The following is an 18,753-nucleotide window of genomic DNA, read 5'->3' on the forward strand; positions in this document are numbered from 1 at the left end:
TCACACCTGTAATCCCAGCATTTGGGAGACCGAGACGGGCGGATCACAAGGTCAGGAGATGAAGACCATCCTGGCTAACATGGTGAAACCCCATCCCTACTAAAAATACAAAAAAATTTAGCCGGGCGTGGTGGCGGGCACCTGTAGTCCCAGCTACTTGGGAGGCTGAGGCACGAGAATGGCATGAACCCGGGAAGCAGAGGTTGCAGCCGAGGTTGCGCCACTGCACTCCAGCTTGGGTGACAGAGCAATACTCCATCTCAAAAAAAATAAATAAAAGTAAGTCAGTAAATTAATAAAGTAGAGACGAGGTTTCACCATGTTAGCCAGGATGATCTCCATCTTCTGACCTCATGATCTGCCCGCCTCAGCCTCTCAAAGTGCTGGGATTACAGGTGAGAGCCACCTCTCCTGGCCTCTATGTGATTAGTCTTTCGGAAATATTATTTGGCTTATTAGGTAGGTTATGAATCATGGTAAATTAGGGTTCTCCTATATTAAGTGTAAAGTTTTGTGTTGAAGTAATAGTAATAGTAAAAATTCTTTATCCAGAACCTTTGTGCCAGGTGTGCCTAGAAATTGGAATTGAAAAAAAAAAATTTTATAGAAGCATGATATGGTACATAGTATAGATATCATATATAAGATCTTGAAGTGGGGTCCTCATGGTAACTTAGGGCAAGTTTTTCCACTAAACAGATTTGCCAGAAACTTACAAGAAAACTATTGGTTTTCAGATTAGCTTTTAAGATTTTGGAATCACAACTATAAAGAGCTTTGGAGCTAAGTTTTTTTTTGTTTTGTTTTGTTTTGTTTTTTTGAGACGGAGTCTCACTCTGTTGCCCAGACTGGAGTGCAGTGGCATAATCTCGGCTCACTGCAAGCTCTGCCTCCCTGGTTCATGCCATTCTCCTGCCTCAGCCTCCTGAGTAGCTGGGATTACAGGCGCCCGCCACCACGACCAACTAATTTTTTTTTTTTTTTTTGTATTTTTAGTAGAGACGGGGTTTCACCTTGTTAGCCAGGATGGTCTCAATCTCCTGACCTGGTGATCTGCCCGCCTTGGCCTCCCAAAGTGCTGGGATTACAGGCATGAGCCACCGTGCCCAGCCCAGGAACTATGTTTTTTATCACTCACATACAAGTTTTTCTGTTTTTTTGTTTGTTTGTTTTGTTTGTTGTTTTGTTTTTTGAGATGGAGTCTCGCTGTCTCGCCCAGGCTGGAGTGCAGTGGTGCGATCTCAGCTCACTGCAAGCTCCACCTCCCGGGTTCACGCCAATCTCCTGCCTCAGCCTCCCGAGTAGCTGGGACTACAGGCGCCGGCCACCATGCCCAGCTAATTTTTTTTTTTTTCTTTTCGTATTTTTAGTAGAGACGGGGTTTCACCGTGTTAGCCAGGATAGTCTCGATCTCCTAACCTCATGATCTGCCTGCCTCGGCCTCCCAAAGTGCTGAGATTACAGGCGTGACCCACCACGCCCTGACTAATTTTTTTGTATTTTTAGTAGAGATGGGGTTTCACTGTGTTAGCCAGGATGGTCTCAATCTCCTGACGTCGTGATCCGCTCGCCTGGGCCTCCCAAAGTGCTGGGAATTACAGGTGTGAGCCACCGCACCGAGGCTGCAGTGCAGTGGCGTGATCTTGGCTCAGCACAACCTCCGCCTCCCGGTTTCAAGCAATTCTCCTGCCTCAGCCTCCCGAGTAGCTGAGATTACAGGCACGCACCACCATGCCTGGCTAATTTTTGTATTTTTAGTAGAGACAGGGTTTCATCATGTTGGCCAGGCTTGTCTCAAACTACTGACCTCTGGAGATCCACCCATCTCGGCCTCCCAAAGTGCTGGGATTACAGGCATGAGCCATCGTGCCCAGCCAGTTTTTAAGAAGAGAAAACATTTGCAAATAGAGTTAACTTTCTGCTGAGTTTAAGGCCCAAGTTGCAGTATTCTATCATTTTAATTTTACTTTTTTTTTGAGACAGAGTCTCTCTGTCACACTGGCTGGAGGGCAGTGGTGCCATCTCGGCTCACTGAAACCACTGCCTCCCAGGCTCAAGCGATCCTCCCACCTTAGCCCTCCATATAGATGGGACTACAGGCTCGTGCCACCACACCCTGTTAATTTTTGTATTTTTCGGGAGAGATGGGATTTTGCTGTCACCCACGCTGGTCTCAAACTCCTGAGCTCCAGCAATCTACCTACCTTAGCGTCCCAAAGTACTGGGACTACAGGCTTGAGCCACTGCGCCTGGCCAAGTTCTGTCATTTTTATATCTGTCCAGTAGGTACATTGTCCTTGACCTGAGAGAGCACTCGTGTCTTTATCTGCCTGTTTAAAGAAGGCAGAAGGCTTAAGTTGTCCTCTTTGACAACTCATGTACACTCATTGTGTGCAGGTTACAGTAATGGTCAGATTAAAGAGATATAAGAAATGGGGCTGGGTGCAGTGGCTGACATCTGTAATTCCAGCACTTTGGGAGACCAGGGTGGATGGATTGCTTGAAGCCCAGGAGTTCAAGACCAGCCTGGGCAACACAGTGACACCCTGTCGCTTATAAAAAATAAAAAGTATAAATAAAATAAGAAATGGCTTGTGTCAGGGGAAAGGTTTTGCAAGTAAACTGTAGTGTGGGCACTTCTCAGAATACTCAGGAGCCAGTGAAATAGGTAAAAGGTTGCATCAAAGCTAAGAAAAAGTTCTATACAAATTATACCTAATTGTTAATTATGTAAAGAAATATAAATACCTTTTTTTTCTTCTTATGTCTGAAGGGAAATATACTAGAATCATTTGTCATTATCTTTTTAGATTTGAAATAATTTTTTTCTTTTTGGAGACAGAGTCTTGCTCCCTCGCCCAGGCTGGAGTGCAGTGGCGCAACCTCAGCTCACTGCACCCCGCCTCCCGGGTTCAAGCAATTCTCCTGCCTCATCCTCCCAAGTAGCTGGGACTACAGGCGTGTGCCACCATGCCTGGCTAGTTTATATATATATATATATATATATATATATATATATTTTTTTTTTTTTTTTCATAGAGATGGGGTTTCACCATGTTAGCCAGGCTGGTCTCAAACTTCTGACCCTAAGCAGTCTGCCCACCTCAGCTTCCCAAAGTGCTGGGATTGCAGACATGAGCCACCGTGCCCGGCCTGAAATAATTTTAATATAAGTATAACTTACTTTCTGATAAACCAACACTTAGTGCCTGCTCACACCTGGGATCTGAGAATACAAACACCAATTAAAACCACACTCTGGGCTGGGCACGGTGACTCATATCTGCAATCCTAGCACTTTTGGAGGCTGAGATGAGCAGATTGCCTGAGCTCAGGAGTTCGAGACCAGCCTGGGCAATATGGTGAAACCCTGTCTCTACTAAAATACAAAAAATCAGCCGAGTGTGGTGGCGGGTGCCTGTAATCCCAGCTACTCAGGAGGCTGAGTCATGAGAATTGCTTGAACCCAGGAGGTGGAGGTTGCAGTGAGCTGAGATTGTGCCACTGCACTCCAGCCTAGGCACCAAAGTGAATCTCTGTCTCAACAACAAAAAAACACATTCTGACCTCAGAGTGCTTAAAACAGCATGGTAATGACACATAATTACTTGGAGTTATTTTTATAATTGTTTAGGACATAGGAGGTGGTTTTTTGTTTTTGTTTCTGTTTTTTTTGTTTGTTTGTTTGTTTTTTGACAGAGTCTTGCTCAGTCGCCCATACTGGAGTGTAGTGGCGTGATCTCAGCTCACTGCAAGCTCCGCCTCCCAGGTTCACGCCATTCTCCTGCCTCAGCCTCCGGAGTAGCTGGGACTACAGGTGCCCGCCGCTACGCCCGGCTTATTTTTTTGTATTTTTAATAGAGATGGGGTTTCATTGTGCTAATTAGCCAGGATGGTCTCGATCTCCTGACCTCGTGATCCACCCACCTCGGCCTCCCAACGTGCTGGGATTACATGCGTGAGCCACCGCGCCTGGCTCTGTTTTTGTTTTTTGAGACCAAGTTTCGCTCTTGTCACCCAGGCGGAAGTGCAGTGGTGTGGTCTTGCCTCACTGCAACCTCTGCCTCCTGGGTTCAAGCAATTCTCCTGTTTCCGCCTCCTGAGTAGCTGGGATTGCAGGTGCCCTCCATCATGCCCTGCTAATTTTTTATATTTTTAATTACAGATGGGGTTTCGCCATGTTGGGCAGGCTGGTCTCTAACTCCTGATCTCGTGATCCTCCTGCCTTGGCCTCCCAATGTGCTGGGATTACAGGTGTGAGCCACTGCGGCCGGCCAGAGGTGCTTTTTAAGGAAAAAATATGTCCTGCCAATAGACCTTAATATCAGATTAGGGATGCTGATTATGGGTATTGTTCCCACAATCATCAGTTGAGAGAGATAACAGAAATGTATTTAAATACCACAAGTAGAATTCTGTGAAACCTTTAATATTTAATAGTTTTTGTGAGGTATGTTATTTTGCTTTTCAAAAGCAATGTTTTTATTGAATATAAAAGTGTGTATTTTCAGCTGTTAAAGAATCATTGACTACAGATCTACAGACAAGAAAAGAAAAGGATACTCCAAATGAAAACCGACAAAAATTAAGAATATTTTATCAGGTAAACATAGCTAACCCTTCTTAAAGTAATTATGAAATGTATTTGTTTTTTGTATGTCAAACATGAAAATTTTTTGTTCATTTTTATTTTATTTATTTATTTGAGACAGGATCTCACTTTGTTGCCCAGGCTGGAGTGCAGTGGTGCAATCTTGGCTCACTGCAACTTCTGCCTCCTGGGTTCAACCGGATTCTCACGCCTCAGCCTCCCCAGTAACTAATTACAAGCACACGCCACCACTCCCGGCTAATTTTTGTAGTTTTTGTGTAGACGAGGTTTTACCATGTTGCCCAGGCTTGTCTTGAGCTCCAAGCGATACATTTGACAGTGTCTGCCTTGGCCTCCCAAAATGCTGGGATTAACAGGCGTGAGTGACCTTGCCTCGCTGGGCATATTTAATTAAAGAGAATATCTCTAATTTGATTTTCCTTTTAAATTTTTTAAACGATTTTTTAAACAAAATATCTTGTTATGTGTAAATTGGAGATTTGCTTTTTTTTTTTTTTTTTTTTTTAGTTTCTCTATAACAACAATACAAGGCAACAAACTGAAGCAAGAGATGACCTGCATTGCCCTTGGTGTACTCTGAACTGCCGCAAACTTTATAGTTTACTCAAGCATCTTAAACTCTGCCATAGCAGATTTATCTTCAACTATGTTGTGAGTAATTTTTCATATTTTCTCAATTTGTGTTAAGAAATCTCTTGCACCCCATAAATACATACACCTATGTACCCACAAAAATTTTTTAAATTAAAAAAGGGGAAAAATATGCATTAAGTATAAGATAGCGTGACTTTCAGAAATTGTACTTTGTATAAAAATAACAAATTTCTGTATTTGATAGATTGCTGTATATATGGATTACAGTGAATGATTCAGTTGACATATATTTGGAATTATAATTAATGTTTGTGTAGTGTCTCTAATTGACTCACAAAATCTTCAAACAACTCTTTGAATTGATAATTTTCTTATTCTTGCTCAACCAAGAAATAATTTGTACAAAGTCACCAAGCAATAAATGACATAGTTAAGATTTTAACACATTTTGTTGACCCCAGGTCTTCTGATTGCCTGTTTACCATGCTGGTGTGCCCGGCCTATTTTCGTTTTCTAAATATTAAGAGCCCACAAATTCGTTAATTAAATTGGAGGGATATTTAGGATAGGATAATTAATTTTTTTTTGGACATTTTTGTTGCAGTATCATCCAAAAGGTGCTAGGATAGATGTTTCTATCAATGAGTGTTACGACGGCTCCTATGCAGGAAATCCTCAGGATATTCATCGCCAACCTGGATTTGCTTTTAGTCGCAATGGACCAGTTAAGAGAACACCTATCACACACATTCTTGTGTGCAGGTAGGTAAAAAGGGCATATAACAAAAGTTTAAGCTCTGATTTTTACTAATGTTGGAGGAACAAAGGAGCCAGACGAAGCTACTAGTTAGTTAGGTGGAAATAATTATTTTTCAGTATTAGGTGTCTATGGGGTTGTTAACTGCTTTATAACACTTGATAGCTCCTATTTCTAGAGAAGTTTTCTCACTTTTTCTTTGAACTTTATACTCAAGTTTTAACGATGTTAATGTCACTATTGCTGCAGTGGTTATTGGGATTAAAGAATTCTGTCAGTAGAAGTTTCTGAATAATTGCTTGAACCTGAGAGGTCGAGGTTGCAGTGAGCCAAGGTCGTGCCATCGCACTCCGGCCTGGGCAACAAGAGCGAAACTTCGTCTCAAATAATAATAATAGTAATAAATAAAATTACAAAGAGGGAATTTTTAATCTTAGTAAAACTGAAAAAAGTTTTAAGGCAGGTGTATGCATATGTAACCAGTGTTACAGCTTTTCTGCTTTGTGAATATACATGAGTTAGAATACACAGTTTTGACATGTAGGATTTTATATGCATATTCCTATCTGAATGTGCCCTAACTAGCACTTCATTTCTTTTTCCTCCTTTTTAACTGTAACTTTTCACACAAAGAAAGACAGTTTTAAAACTGTTTGAATTAATATGTAATAGGTTTGATTTACATTATGTACCGAAAGAAAATAACTAGTGGGGGGTGTGCCTCTAATACTGTTGTTTTATGGTCAGTTTTATAAAATGGTGATGCAGATTATCACAGATCTCAACTCCTAGTCAGGAGGTTAGATGGTATACATGTAGAGGCCATAAATCAACATTTATTTCTTTTCATTAGGCCAAAACGAACAAAAGCAAGCATGTCTGAATTTCTTGAATCTGAAGATGGGGAGGTAGAACAGCAAAGAACATATAGTAGTGGCCACAATCGTCTGTATTTCCATAGTGATACCTGCTTACCTCTCCGTCCACAAGAAATGGAAGTAGATAGTGAAGATGAAAAGGATCCTGAATGGCTAAGAGAAAAAACCATTACAGTAATTATTATTATCTTTATTGGCAATTATCTTGGAATATTATTAATTTGTTTTGAAAATTGCTATGAACTAGACTTTTAGTGTAAAGGAACTTTTTTTTAAAAAAAATTAAGGAATCCAGAAATGTACAGTTTTTAAAATTATGTCACTTTAAAACTTAAGCAAGTAAGGCTGGTGGCGGTCGCTAACACCTGTAATCCCAGCACTTTGCGAGGCAGGCGCATTGCCTGAGTTCAGGAGGTCAAGACCAGTCTGGACAGCATGGCGAAACCTGGTCTGTACTAAAAATACAAAAAATTAGCCGGGCATGGTGGCATGCACTTGTAGTCCCAGCTATTCAGTTGGCTGACACAGGAGAGTCACTTAACCCCAGGAGATGGAGGTTGCAGTGAGCCAAGATTGCACCACTGCACTCCAGCCTGGGTGACAGCGAGATCCTGTAGCAAAACAAAAAAGTTACCAAGTTAAAGGGAAGATGGATTTTCTTCAAGTAAATTTGTGTTGTGTGTTTTCATTTTTATATTTATAGGTAATCGTAATTTAGGCTTTCCCTTTTTAAATGATGGCAGGTGTGCTGGCTCACGCCTGTAATCCCAACACTTTGGTAGGGCGAGTTGGGCTGATCACCTGAGGTCAGGAGTTTGAGGACAGCCTGGCCAACATGGCAAAACCCCATCTCTACTAAAAGAAAATACAACAGTTAACTGGGCATGGTAGCGTGTGCTTGAGATCCCAGCTACTCGGGAGGCTGAGACAGGAGAATCGCTTGAACCCGGGAGGTCAAGGTTTCAGTGAGCTGAGATCATGCCACTGTGCTTCAGCCTGGGCGATAGAGAAGACTCTGTCTCTAAATAAATAAATTAAATTAAATTAAATTACTGCTTAAATAGAAGTTAATTTTAAGAAATGTTGCCACTTCGCTGTATAAATATGTTGTGGTATTTTTAGTTCCAAAACATTCTGTTTTTGACATTCTCACAAATTTTTCTTAAAATATGCGTTTAATAGGTATTTTTCTTTCTTTTTCCCAGCAAATTGAAGAATTTTCTGATGTTAATGAAGGAGAGAAAGAAGTGATGAAACTCTGGAATCTCCATGTCATGAAGCATGGGTAGGGTATTTCTAAATTAATTTAAATATTTTATTATTCTTTATGGTCTTTTACATTCTAGAAATCTGTATGTGTTAGAATCTTATTTAAAATTCTATTAATGTATATTTGTCCCAAATTTTATTCTAGTCCGATGTTTTTTCGTTTGGCAGGTTTTTTTTAGGTACAAAGACGTTCCTTTTGGTATTATTTATAACAATGAATTAATATTATATTCATTAGTATTAATAAAATCAGATCCAAAACCGGGCCTCGTCTTTAGAACTTGTTGCAGAGATGTGAGTCATTGCAGCATTATATATCAGGGTTGTGATTCTGTCAGCTTTCAAGAGGAGGCTGGGCGCGGTGGCTCACGCTTGTAATCCCAGCACTTTGGGAGGCCGAGGCGGGCGGATCACAAGGTCAGGAGATCGAGACCACCGTGAAACCCCGTCTCTACTAAAAAAAAATACAAAAAGTTAGCCGGGCGTGGTGGCAGGCGCCTGCAGTCCCAGCTACTCGGAGAGGCTGAGGCAGGAGAATGGCGTGAACCCGGGAGGCGGAGCTTGCAGTGAGCCGAGATTGCGCCACTGCACTCCAGCCTGGGCGACAGAGCGAGACTCCGTCTCAAAAAAAAAAAAAAAAAAAAAAAATAGGAAACAGGCTGCTGCAACCCTGGTGTCCGTAGGAAAGGGTGTCATCATCATAGACCCTCCTCAGAAATCACTGGTGCCCATCCTAACTCTTGTAGTAGTGTTTCTCCCATGCTTGCAAACTCTATCAGGGTTGACTCGTTCACACTCAAAACATTTTATAGAGCTGGGCACAGTGGCTCATGCCTGTAATCCCAGCACTTTGGGAGGCCAAGGCGGGTGGATCACTTGAGGTCAGAAGTTCGAGACCAGCCTGGCCAACATGGTGAAACCCTGTCTCCACTAAATGTACAAAACTTAGCCGGGTGCAGTGTCACACACCTGTAATCCCAGTTAGGAGGCTGAGGCACTAGAATCATTTGAAGAACCCGGGAAATGGAAATTGCAGTGAGCCAAGATTGCACCACTGCACTCCAGCCTGGGCAACAGGGTGAGACCCCATCTCCAAAAAAAAAAAAAAAAAAGCCACCTTGGTGGGACCCACGACCAGGGAGCAGCAGAAGGCAAGACAGAGCTGTAGGTTCATTTAATGACCCAATTTTCATGCCTTTTATTGCCACGTGTTACATGTCTGGAAATCCTGAAAATTACCACAGTTATTACCACAGTTTTTAACAATTGGTTAATTTTTCAGAATAAAACGTGGCTTTTTGGATTTGTTTACCATTTCATAGAGGTGAAAGGAGAATAATTTTTGTTTCTTATTCCTTTGTGGCTAAAAGTATGTTCCTGGCTTGGTGTGGTGGCTCACACTTATAATGCTGGCACTTTAGGATGCCAAGGCAGGAGGATCACTTGAGTTGAGGAATTCAAGACCAACCTGGGCAACATAGTGAGACCTTGTCTGTACTAAATTTTTTTTTTTTTTTTTTTTTTTTGAGACGAAGTCTCCCTCTGTCGCCCAGGCTGTAGTGCAGCGGTGCGATCTCGACTCTCTGCAAGCTCCGCCTCCCAGGTTCACGCCATTCTCCTGCCTCAGCTTCCTGAGCAGCTGGGACTACAGGCACCCGCCACCATGCCCAGCTAATTTTTTGCATTTTTAGTAGAGACGGGGTTTCACCGTGTTAGCCAGGACGATCTCGGTCTCCTGACCTTGTGGTCCACCTGCCTCAGCCTCCCAAGGTGCTGGAATTACAGGTGTAATTACCCGGCCCAAATATTTTATGCTTTTAAGACTGCTTATGAAATTGAAGAACAGAAATTATATCTACTGTTCTAATGGCATCTGTTTAAGCTTAAGTTAGATTAAATATCTTGAAATTTTCTAAAATGGTAAGCTCATTCAGATGATTGAATCTCAGTTTCTCTATAGTTTTACCACTTCTTTAATCATCTTTTATTTACTGGAATTGGATATAGTCTTATAATGGTTATCACTGTTGCATTTGACAAAAATGCTTTGTATTGCTATTGATATTCTGTTTTTATTAAATAGGTTTATTGCTGACAATCAAATGAATCATGCCTGTATGCTGTTTGTAGAAAATTATGGACAGAAAATAATTAAGAAGAATTTATGTCGAAACTTCATGCTTCATCTAGTCAGCATGCATGACTTTAATCTTATTAGCATAATGTCAATAGATAAAGCTGTTACCAAGCTCCGTGAAATGCAGCAAAAATTAGAAAAGGGGGAATCTGCTTCCCCTGCAAACGAAGAAATAATTGAAGAACAAAATGGGACAGCAAATGGTTTTAGTGAAATTAACTCAAAAGAGAAAGCTTTGGAAACAGATAGCGTCTCAGGGGTTTCAAAACAGAGTAAAAAACAAAAACTCTGAAAAGATCTAACCCCATGTTATGGACAAACACTGAAATTACATTTTAGGGAATTCATCCTCTAAGAAGAATTACGTTTTTGTTTTTAATCATAGGTTCCAAACAGGCACTGTTAGATGAAGTAAATGATTTCAACAAGGATATTTGTATCAGGGTTCTACTTCACTTCATTATGCAGCATTACATGTATATCACTTTTATTGACGTCATTAAAACATTCTGTACTTTAAGCATGAAAAGCAATATTTCAAAGTATTTTTAAACTCAACATTTGCCATCAAATATGTTGAATTGATAATCTAGAAGTTATTTCATATATAAATTAGGATTTTTTTGCATTTATGACTGGCTGTTTTTCTACTTTGTGAGACATTTTCTTGGGGAGGGAAAATTGGAATGGTTCCCTTTTTTAGAAATTGAAGTGGTCTTCATATATCAACTACAGAAAAGAAAAAAATAGAAATTGAAGGATTTTTATGAAATTGTATTGCATTACTATTTGCAGTCAAACTTCGATCCTTGTTTTTGAAATCATTTATCAATTCGGAATGAAAAATTATAATGTAAGATATTTACATTACATAAGTTCATTTTACAATTAAAAAATAGCACTTCTTCATCTTATGCCTGTTTGAGAAGATACTAAATTTTCACATTGTTGACAGTGAAATGCTATGTTGGTTTATAAGATTACTGACCATTTGTTTTCATGTGGATAATTTTAGTGCATTGCTCACCCAGTATTTTTTTTTTAACTTGAACATTTTGCTTGTTTTGGTTTTTCTTTTTTAATTAGATAATCGTGGAAAATTAAGCTGTTCGTATCTTTAAATTAGGATTGCAAACCAAGGGAAGAACACATTTGAGATTTTAAGATGTCACTTATAAGGGGAGAAGTGTTCTTAAAAAGTCAACCAGAAAACTGTTATACCTTTTATTTCTTTGCAAGGATGTCTTTGTAATGTGTTTCATGAATAGAATATCCAATACAGATAAGCTGACTTGAATCATTTTGAGCAATTTTGCCCTGTGTTATATGTGTTTCACGCACATATTTGCAGTTGGATTTTCTCCAACAGAAAGTGGATTCACTACTGGCACATTAACAAGCACCAATAGGTTTTTATTCCAACTCCGAGCACTGTGGTTGAGTAACATCACCTCAATTTTTTATTATCCTTAAAGATATTGCATTTTCATATTCTTTATTTATAAAGGATCAATGCTGCTGTAAATACAGGTATTTTTAATTTTAAAATTTCATTCCACCACCATCAGATGCAGTTCCCTATTTTGTTTAATGAAGGGATATATAAGCTTTCTAATGGTGTCTTCAGAAATTTATAAAATGTAAATACTGATTTGATTGGTCTTTAAGATGTGTTTAACTGTGAGGCTATTTAACGAATAGTGTGGATGTGATTTGTCATCCAGTATTAAGTTCTTAGTCATTGATTTTTGTGTTTAAAAAAAATAGGAAAGAGGGAAACTGCAGCTTTCATTACAGATTCCTTGATTGGTAAGCTCTCCAAATGGTGAGTTCTAGTAAACTCTGATTTTGCCTCTGGATAGTAGATCTCGAGCGTTTATCTCGGGCTTTAATTTGCTAAAGCTGTGCACATATGTAAAAAAAACAAAAAAATAGATTATTTTAGGGGAGATGTAGGTGTAGAATTATTGCTTATGTCATTTCTTAAGCAGTTATGCTCTTAATGCTTAAAAGAAGGCTAGCATTGTTTGCACAAAAAGTTGGTGATTCCCTCCCCCAAATAGTAATAAAATTACTTCTGTTGAGTAAACTTTTTATGTCATCGTAAAAGCTGAAAAAATCCCTTTGTTTCTATTTATAAAAAAAAAAGTGCTTTTCTATATGTACCCTTGATAACAGATTTTGAAGAAATCATGTAAGATGATAAAGCATTTGAATGGTACAGTAGATGTAAAAAAAATTCAGTTTAAAAGAACATTTGTTTTTACATTAAATGTTTATTTGAAATCAAATGATTTTGTACATAAAGTTCAATAATATAAAAGCTGTATTCTGTTTTGGGGTTTTTTTGTTATTATGCATTGTTAACATGTACATTAAAATTTTGATTTAGATAGCATAGTAAGAATTCAGCCTCAAATGAGTCAGAGCTAATAAGAAATTAGTAAAATCTTAATGTGAAATCCTGCTTTCAGCAGTTACAACTAATATGTCATTTATGGTATTACATACATATTTAAAAATTTATAGTTCAGAGTAATGAAGGAGAGAGATTCATTTTTCACAACATACCCTTTTATACTATTAAAACTTTTAAGGTTTATATGTTTTTAAAACCTAAAAAAAAGAAAAGCAGAGTTGAGTGACAAAATAAATAAGGGGACATTGAATTATAACCTAATAAATATCCAGTTGTAACCCAATGAGTATAAAATATCCATGAATCTATACTCAGAAATAAGTGTCTGAAAAAATAAACGAATAAACAAATCTGTGCAGAAAAATTCCAAATAATTTATGTAGATATTGCCCCTTCAAGAAGTAGAACATTACTCCCCACCCACTAAGAGTGGCTGTTTACAGTGACTTACAGTATTGGGGGTTTGAGGAGATGGGGGAGGATATGGGGAAACCTGACAAACACTGCCTCACCCAGAGGACCAAGGTTAACATCATCAGTGATAAGTCACGACGACAGCATGCACTCTTGATGAGAACTGCACATCACCTCTGTGGTCTTCCTCCCCCAAATGCAAAAACCTAGGCTAACCATGAGAAAAACCCATAAGGAGGGCTTTCTACAAAATACCTAACCAGTACTCCTCCAAACTGTCAGGGCCATCAAAAACAAGGGAAGTCTGAGAAACCGACAGTCTAGAGGAAAACATGATGACTAAATATCATGTGGTATAGGATCATGAGGCAGAAAAAGGACATCAGGTAAAAACTAAGGAAATCTGAATAAAGTATGGACTTCAGTTAATAACAGTGTATCAACACTGGTCCATTAGTTGTAACAAATATCCCACACTAAGAGGTTAATAACAGGGGTAACCAAGTACAGGATATATGGAAACCCTCTACTATCTTTGCAACTTTTGTATAAATCTAAAACTATTCTAAAATTTAAAGTTTTTTTTTAAAAAAGGCAAAAAGTTCAAAAAGAATATTATTTCTTAAAAGCTGGAATGCCAAAAACGTTTAAGATACTTGAATAAAGAAACAAACTAACATTTTGGGGAATATTAGTAATGACCCAAGGCAGAAATAAAACACTGAAATGTATAGTATCCCTAATTTATGTGGGCATGAACAAGGTTCTCTTGGGAAAATGAAATACGGAGAACTAAAGTAAAATATACACACAGTCATGCACTGCACAGTGTTTCGGTCCACGAGGAACCATATACATTACGGTGACCCCATAAGAATTTATGTAGTACCTTTTTAAATGTTTAGATATGGTTGGATACACAGATACCTACTGTTGTGCTACAACTGATCACGGGATTCAGTACAGTCACATGACGTACAGGTTTGCAGCCTAGCAGCAATAGGCTGTGCCGTATAACCTAGGTGTGTAGGAAACCCTACCATCTAGGTTTGTATAAGTGTACTCTATGATGTTCACACAATCGTGACATCGCCAAATGACACATTTTTCAGAATGTATCCCCATCATTAAGCAATGCATGACCGTACTTGAAAATTTTAATCGATTTTCGGCTGGACACGGTGGCTCAAGCCTGTAATCCCAGCACTTTGGGAGGCCAAGGCGGGCGGATCACGAGGTCAGGAGATCGAGACCATCCTGGCTAACACGGTGAAACCCCATCTCTACTAAAAATACAAAAAATTTAGCTGGGTGTGGCGGTGGCGGGCGCCTGTAGTCCCAGCTTCTCGGGAGGCTGAGGCAGGAGAATGGCGTGAACCCGGGAGGTGGAGGTTGCAGTGAGCCAAGATTGTGCCACTGCACTTCAGCCTGGGCGACAGAGCGAGACTGTCTCAAAAAAAAAAAATTTAATCTATTTTCAAATTTTGCAGTGATTTCATACCAACAGTTTAGCTCAGACTTAACAAAAATAAAATGAGAAAATGCCCCTCTCACCATTAGCTGCCGCCAGAAAGGATTTGTTACTGCCCCGAACCTTATCAGTCAGGTCTTCAGTTATGTTCATGTGTCGGTGGATTTCTTCACGCATTTCTTCCAGAATTTTGCAGAGTTCTGCTTCCCAATAATCTTCGTCTAGACAGTCAATTAATTCTGCAAGCTGGACCTTTGTGCTGTAGTACTAAATTTTATTTTCATTTTCATTTTCTGTATCTTCTTCTCTGTTTAAAAATGGGGGGAAATACTTTATGTTAGACATAATGCCACTTCTCTGAGAGTTTCATCTACCCAGTGAAAAGTTAAAACAAAGCTTATGCACTAAAACTCAATATATGTGCTCACAAGAGATCCCTGCAGGTCTTACTCAAACTTGATTACTCTGAGAAAGGACATCTAAATAACTTGATACAGAGAAAGATGACCTCAAAATTCAGAACCACATGAGAGTACTTTGTGGAAGCCAGTTTCAGCTACATTTCAATCAACTTTAAGATCATCAGTGTAACAATATGATGAGCAGAATGTATTTAGAATTATTTTATTTTAATTATTTATTGAGAGGAGTTTTGCTCTTGTCGCCTAGGCTGGAGTGCAGTGGCGCGATCTCTGCTCACTGCAACCCCCGGCCTCCCAGGTTCAAGTGATTCTCCCGCCTCAGCCTCCAGAGTAGCTGGGACTGCAGGCATGTGCCACCATGCCCAGCTAATTTTTGTATTTTTAGTAGAGATGGAGTTTCACCATGTTGGCCAACATGTTCTCCATCTCGTAACCTTGTGATCTGCCCACCTTGGCCTCCTAAAGTGCTGAGATTACAGGCATGAGCCACCGCACCTGGCCTAGAATTGTTTTAGAATAAAATAAATTTATTTTAGAGACAGGGTCTCACTTTGTCACCCAGGCTAGAGTGCAGTGGCACCATCACGGCTCACTGTGTACTCAGACTCCTAGGTTCAAGCAATTCTCCCGCCTCAGCCTCCCAAGTAGCTAGGACTACAGACATGTGCCACCATACCTGGCTAATTTTATAGTTTAGAAATATTTCCATCAAAATGGTGTAAATGCTTTGCTAAGTTCTGGTTCTTGAAGGAGTTATCTCAGATAATATCTCATCCCTCTTTACTTCTGGACAATCGAAGCCCAAACTGAAGAGAAGAGGGGCTTCCTCTCCAGCCTAAAACGCTCCTAAGGTTCTATTCACTTTTAATGGATTTAAAGACTTCAACAGAGATGGTCACTAACTTAAAAGAAACAAGGCAAATTAATGTCTAGGACTAGACGTAGAGGAACACATATAATGGTATTTCTGTTCCCACTCAAAAGGAATTCAAGAGTATGTGTGAGGCAATTGATGACAGCGAGTCTGATTTTCCTGTTTCCTCAATGGCAAACTGAGGGAACTGAAAAAACTGGGCTTTCGGAGAGATCTGGCTTTAAATAGGCTAATGTGCTTATAGGATACGTGGACATGGACAAAACACAACCTCTCTGTGTCTCTAAGACATTTTATTTACCTCACTTGTAAAATGAGGATATAATAAAACCTGACTGTGTGCCACTATAAGACTTAAAAGTATAATGATAAGGCATCTACCATAGTGCCTGGGCACATTAGTGATCAATAAATGTTAAATATTAAGGTAATAATAAAAATTTAGCAGCATTACAGGAATGAGTCACTCAGTAATTCTGAAGAAAGAAGGGCTATATTAAATCATAGATAAATAAAAGGATACTGGTGGAGTACCCTTATTCTGAAAATCTGAAATCCAAAATGCTCCAAGGTCCAAAAGTTTTTGAGTATCAACATGCTGTTCAAAGGAAATGCTCATGAGAGCATTTCAGATTTTCAGATTAGAAATGATCAACTGGTAAGTATAATGCAAATATTCCAAAGCCCAAAACACTTCTGATCCAAAGCATTTTAGATAAGGATGCTCAACCTATACAGTATTCACTGACTTAACATTTTTCTTCTTGAAGCGACAGAAAAATTCATGAAAGCATAAAGGAGCAAAACAGCAAATACCTGCTAATCCATTCAAAGAAGAGTTGGGATTTTTTTGGTCTTTTTTTTTAACTTTTCTCTTTTTTTGAGGGGGGGAGGTGGTGAAGGAGTCTCGCTCTGTTGCCCAGGCTGGAGTGCAGTGGCACAATCTCCGCTCACCACAACCTCTGCCTCCCAGGTTCAAGTGATTCTGCCTCAGCCTCCTGAGTAGCTAGGACTACGGGCACATGCCACCATGCCTGTCTAATTTTTATGTTTTTAGTAGAGATGGGGTTTCACCATGTTGGCCAGGCTAATCTCGAACTTCTGGGCTCAAGTGATCCGCCCACCTGGCTTCTTAAAGTGCTGGGATTACAGGCCTGAGCCACCACACCTGGCCACCCTCTTCAAATGAAATATGGGCATTTCCATTGGCCTAGGTCTTCACCTTGTCTACTTTATTGACTTACATTACTTACCTAGTCCCTGAAGACATATACACATTTGCCACCCTTAGAGCTCAACCAAACTGTATTGAATGCATTTATTTGGCAATTAGTGCTTGTATTTTAATTTTCATTTCACATATGTGTTCCATTTTCCTAACTAGATTGAAATAAGCCATTTGATGTACAGAATCCTCTTAGGTATTTTTCTTTCTTTTTAAAAAATTTTGAGACAGGGTCTTGCTTTGTCACTCAGGCTGGAGTGCAGAGGTGCAATCATGGCTCAGTGCAACATCCACCTCCCAGGCTCAAGTGATCCTCCCCCCTCACCCTCTGGCATAGCTCGGACCACAGGTGCGCACCGCCATGCCCGGCTAATTTTTCAATTTTTTTCTAGAGACGAGGTCCTGCTATGTTGCCCAGGCTGGTCTCGAACTCCTGACCTCAAGCAATCGTCCGACTGTGGCCTCTCAAAGGGCTGGGATTACAGGCGTGAGCTATCGCGCCCGGCCAACTATTTTTCTTTAAATTACTTTTTGGTTGTCACTTATCTCAATAAATATTAATATATGTTTATAAAACTTTTTTTTTTTTTTTTTTTTTTTGAGACGGAGTCTCGCTCTGTCTCCGAGGCTGGAGTGCAGTGGCATGATCTCGGCTCACTGCAACCTCCACCTCCCGGGTTTTACACCATTCTCCTGCCTCAGCCTCCTGGGTAGCTAGGATTACAGGCGTGCACCACCTACGCCCGGCTAATTTTTTTTTTTTTTTGTATTTTTAGTAGAGATGGGGTTTCACTGTGTTAGCCAGGATGGTCTTGAACTCCTGACCTTGTGGTCCGCCCGCCTCTGCCTCCCAAAGTGCTGGGATTACAGGTGTGAGCCACTGCGCCCAGCAAACCTTTCTCTTATCTGAACAACCGACCTCAACCACTCAGGGTTGAGTCCCTGTGATAAGGTTTGAGGGTGCCTGAAATGTCACCATGATTCGTCCCCTGGGCTAAGCTCAAACTTAGTGACTTCTCAGGTAAATAAGGTTATTTCCCGATCATACAAACCTATAACAGCGTGAAGTAGGTTTTAGGTTGGGTTCCCTCTTTTCCACTGCAAAGGAGAGGTAAGTTCTCGCTAAGGTGGTCGGGGTCCTAGCTGGGACACTGGGAAGGTGGCGGGAGATTGGAACATGCAGTAGTTGCATTCTGGAGTTTACTGAGGCTTTCCGAGTGGGGATTCCATGCAGCAGGTCTTAGGGCCCCCCTCCCTCCGGGCGTGGCAGCCCGGGGTGTGGCTCCTGGCACAGATCCGGAGCAGTTGTCATTGGAGTCAATTCAGGACTCCAGCTCCAAGCTTCGGAGTTTCCTAAATTCTGGGGGCTTGTCTCCCTGTACCCCACCCTGACTAATTTCCCTCGGTCGCTGGCGCTGCCCTGTCCCTTAGGTCGCTCGGGCCGCCCTCCTCCGCGACTTTTTTTTCTTTCTCTCGCTGCCTCTGCTGGAGGGGAACGATATTTGGGGGCCCTCCTGCCTTCCTCTCCGAGCCGCGGAAAGGGAGTCGCGGGAAGGAGGTCCGGCCGGCTTTGGGCTCCAGCCAGGGGTCCGCGGAGACTGTGGTCTCCGAAGGCCTTAGACGCGGGGCATGTCGCGAGCCGCGGGCCTCTCTCAGCCGCGCCACCCGCACCTGGAGCGCC

The 18,753-nt window shown here is 40.6% G+C and overlaps 1 protein-coding gene and 1 long non-coding RNA gene across 3 annotated transcripts in view; one reads left to right on the forward strand and one right to left on the reverse strand.

The window, feature by feature from the left end:
• Nucleotides 1-12,570, forward strand: part of SUZ12 (SUZ12 polycomb repressive complex 2 subunit) — a 62,879-nt gene extending 50,309 nt beyond the window's left edge. For both annotated transcript variants that reach the window (XM_055258204.2, XM_055258205.2), the window contains 6 exons: nucleotides 4,512-4,603; nucleotides 5,120-5,263; nucleotides 5,811-5,968; nucleotides 6,817-7,015; nucleotides 8,047-8,126; nucleotides 10,194-12,570. In XM_055258204.2, the coding sequence (XP_055114179.1) occupies nucleotides 4,512-4,603; nucleotides 5,120-5,263; nucleotides 5,811-5,968; nucleotides 6,817-7,015; nucleotides 8,047-8,126; nucleotides 10,194-10,539 (1,019 nt within the window). In that variant the 3' untranslated portion in view covers nucleotides 10,540-12,570. The remainder of the gene's footprint in view (nucleotides 1-4,511; nucleotides 4,604-5,119; nucleotides 5,264-5,810; nucleotides 5,969-6,816; nucleotides 7,016-8,046; nucleotides 8,127-10,193) is intronic.
• On the reverse strand, nucleotides 12,504-18,738 carry LOC134735206 (uncharacterized). The gene is made up of 3 exons (XR_010118041.1): nucleotides 18,125-18,738; nucleotides 14,635-14,858; nucleotides 12,504-12,863 (listed from the first exon to the last, which is right to left on the reverse strand). It is a non-coding gene; the product is annotated as an uncharacterized lncRNA (long non-coding RNA).
• Nucleotides 18,739-18,753: the final 15 nt, after the last annotated feature.

This window comes from Symphalangus syndactylus, chromosome 20 (assembly GCF_028878055.3).
Source record: "Symphalangus syndactylus isolate Jambi chromosome 20, NHGRI_mSymSyn1-v2.1_pri, whole genome shotgun sequence".
Classification (NCBI taxonomy): domain Eukaryota; kingdom Metazoa; phylum Chordata; class Mammalia; order Primates; family Hylobatidae; genus Symphalangus; species Symphalangus syndactylus.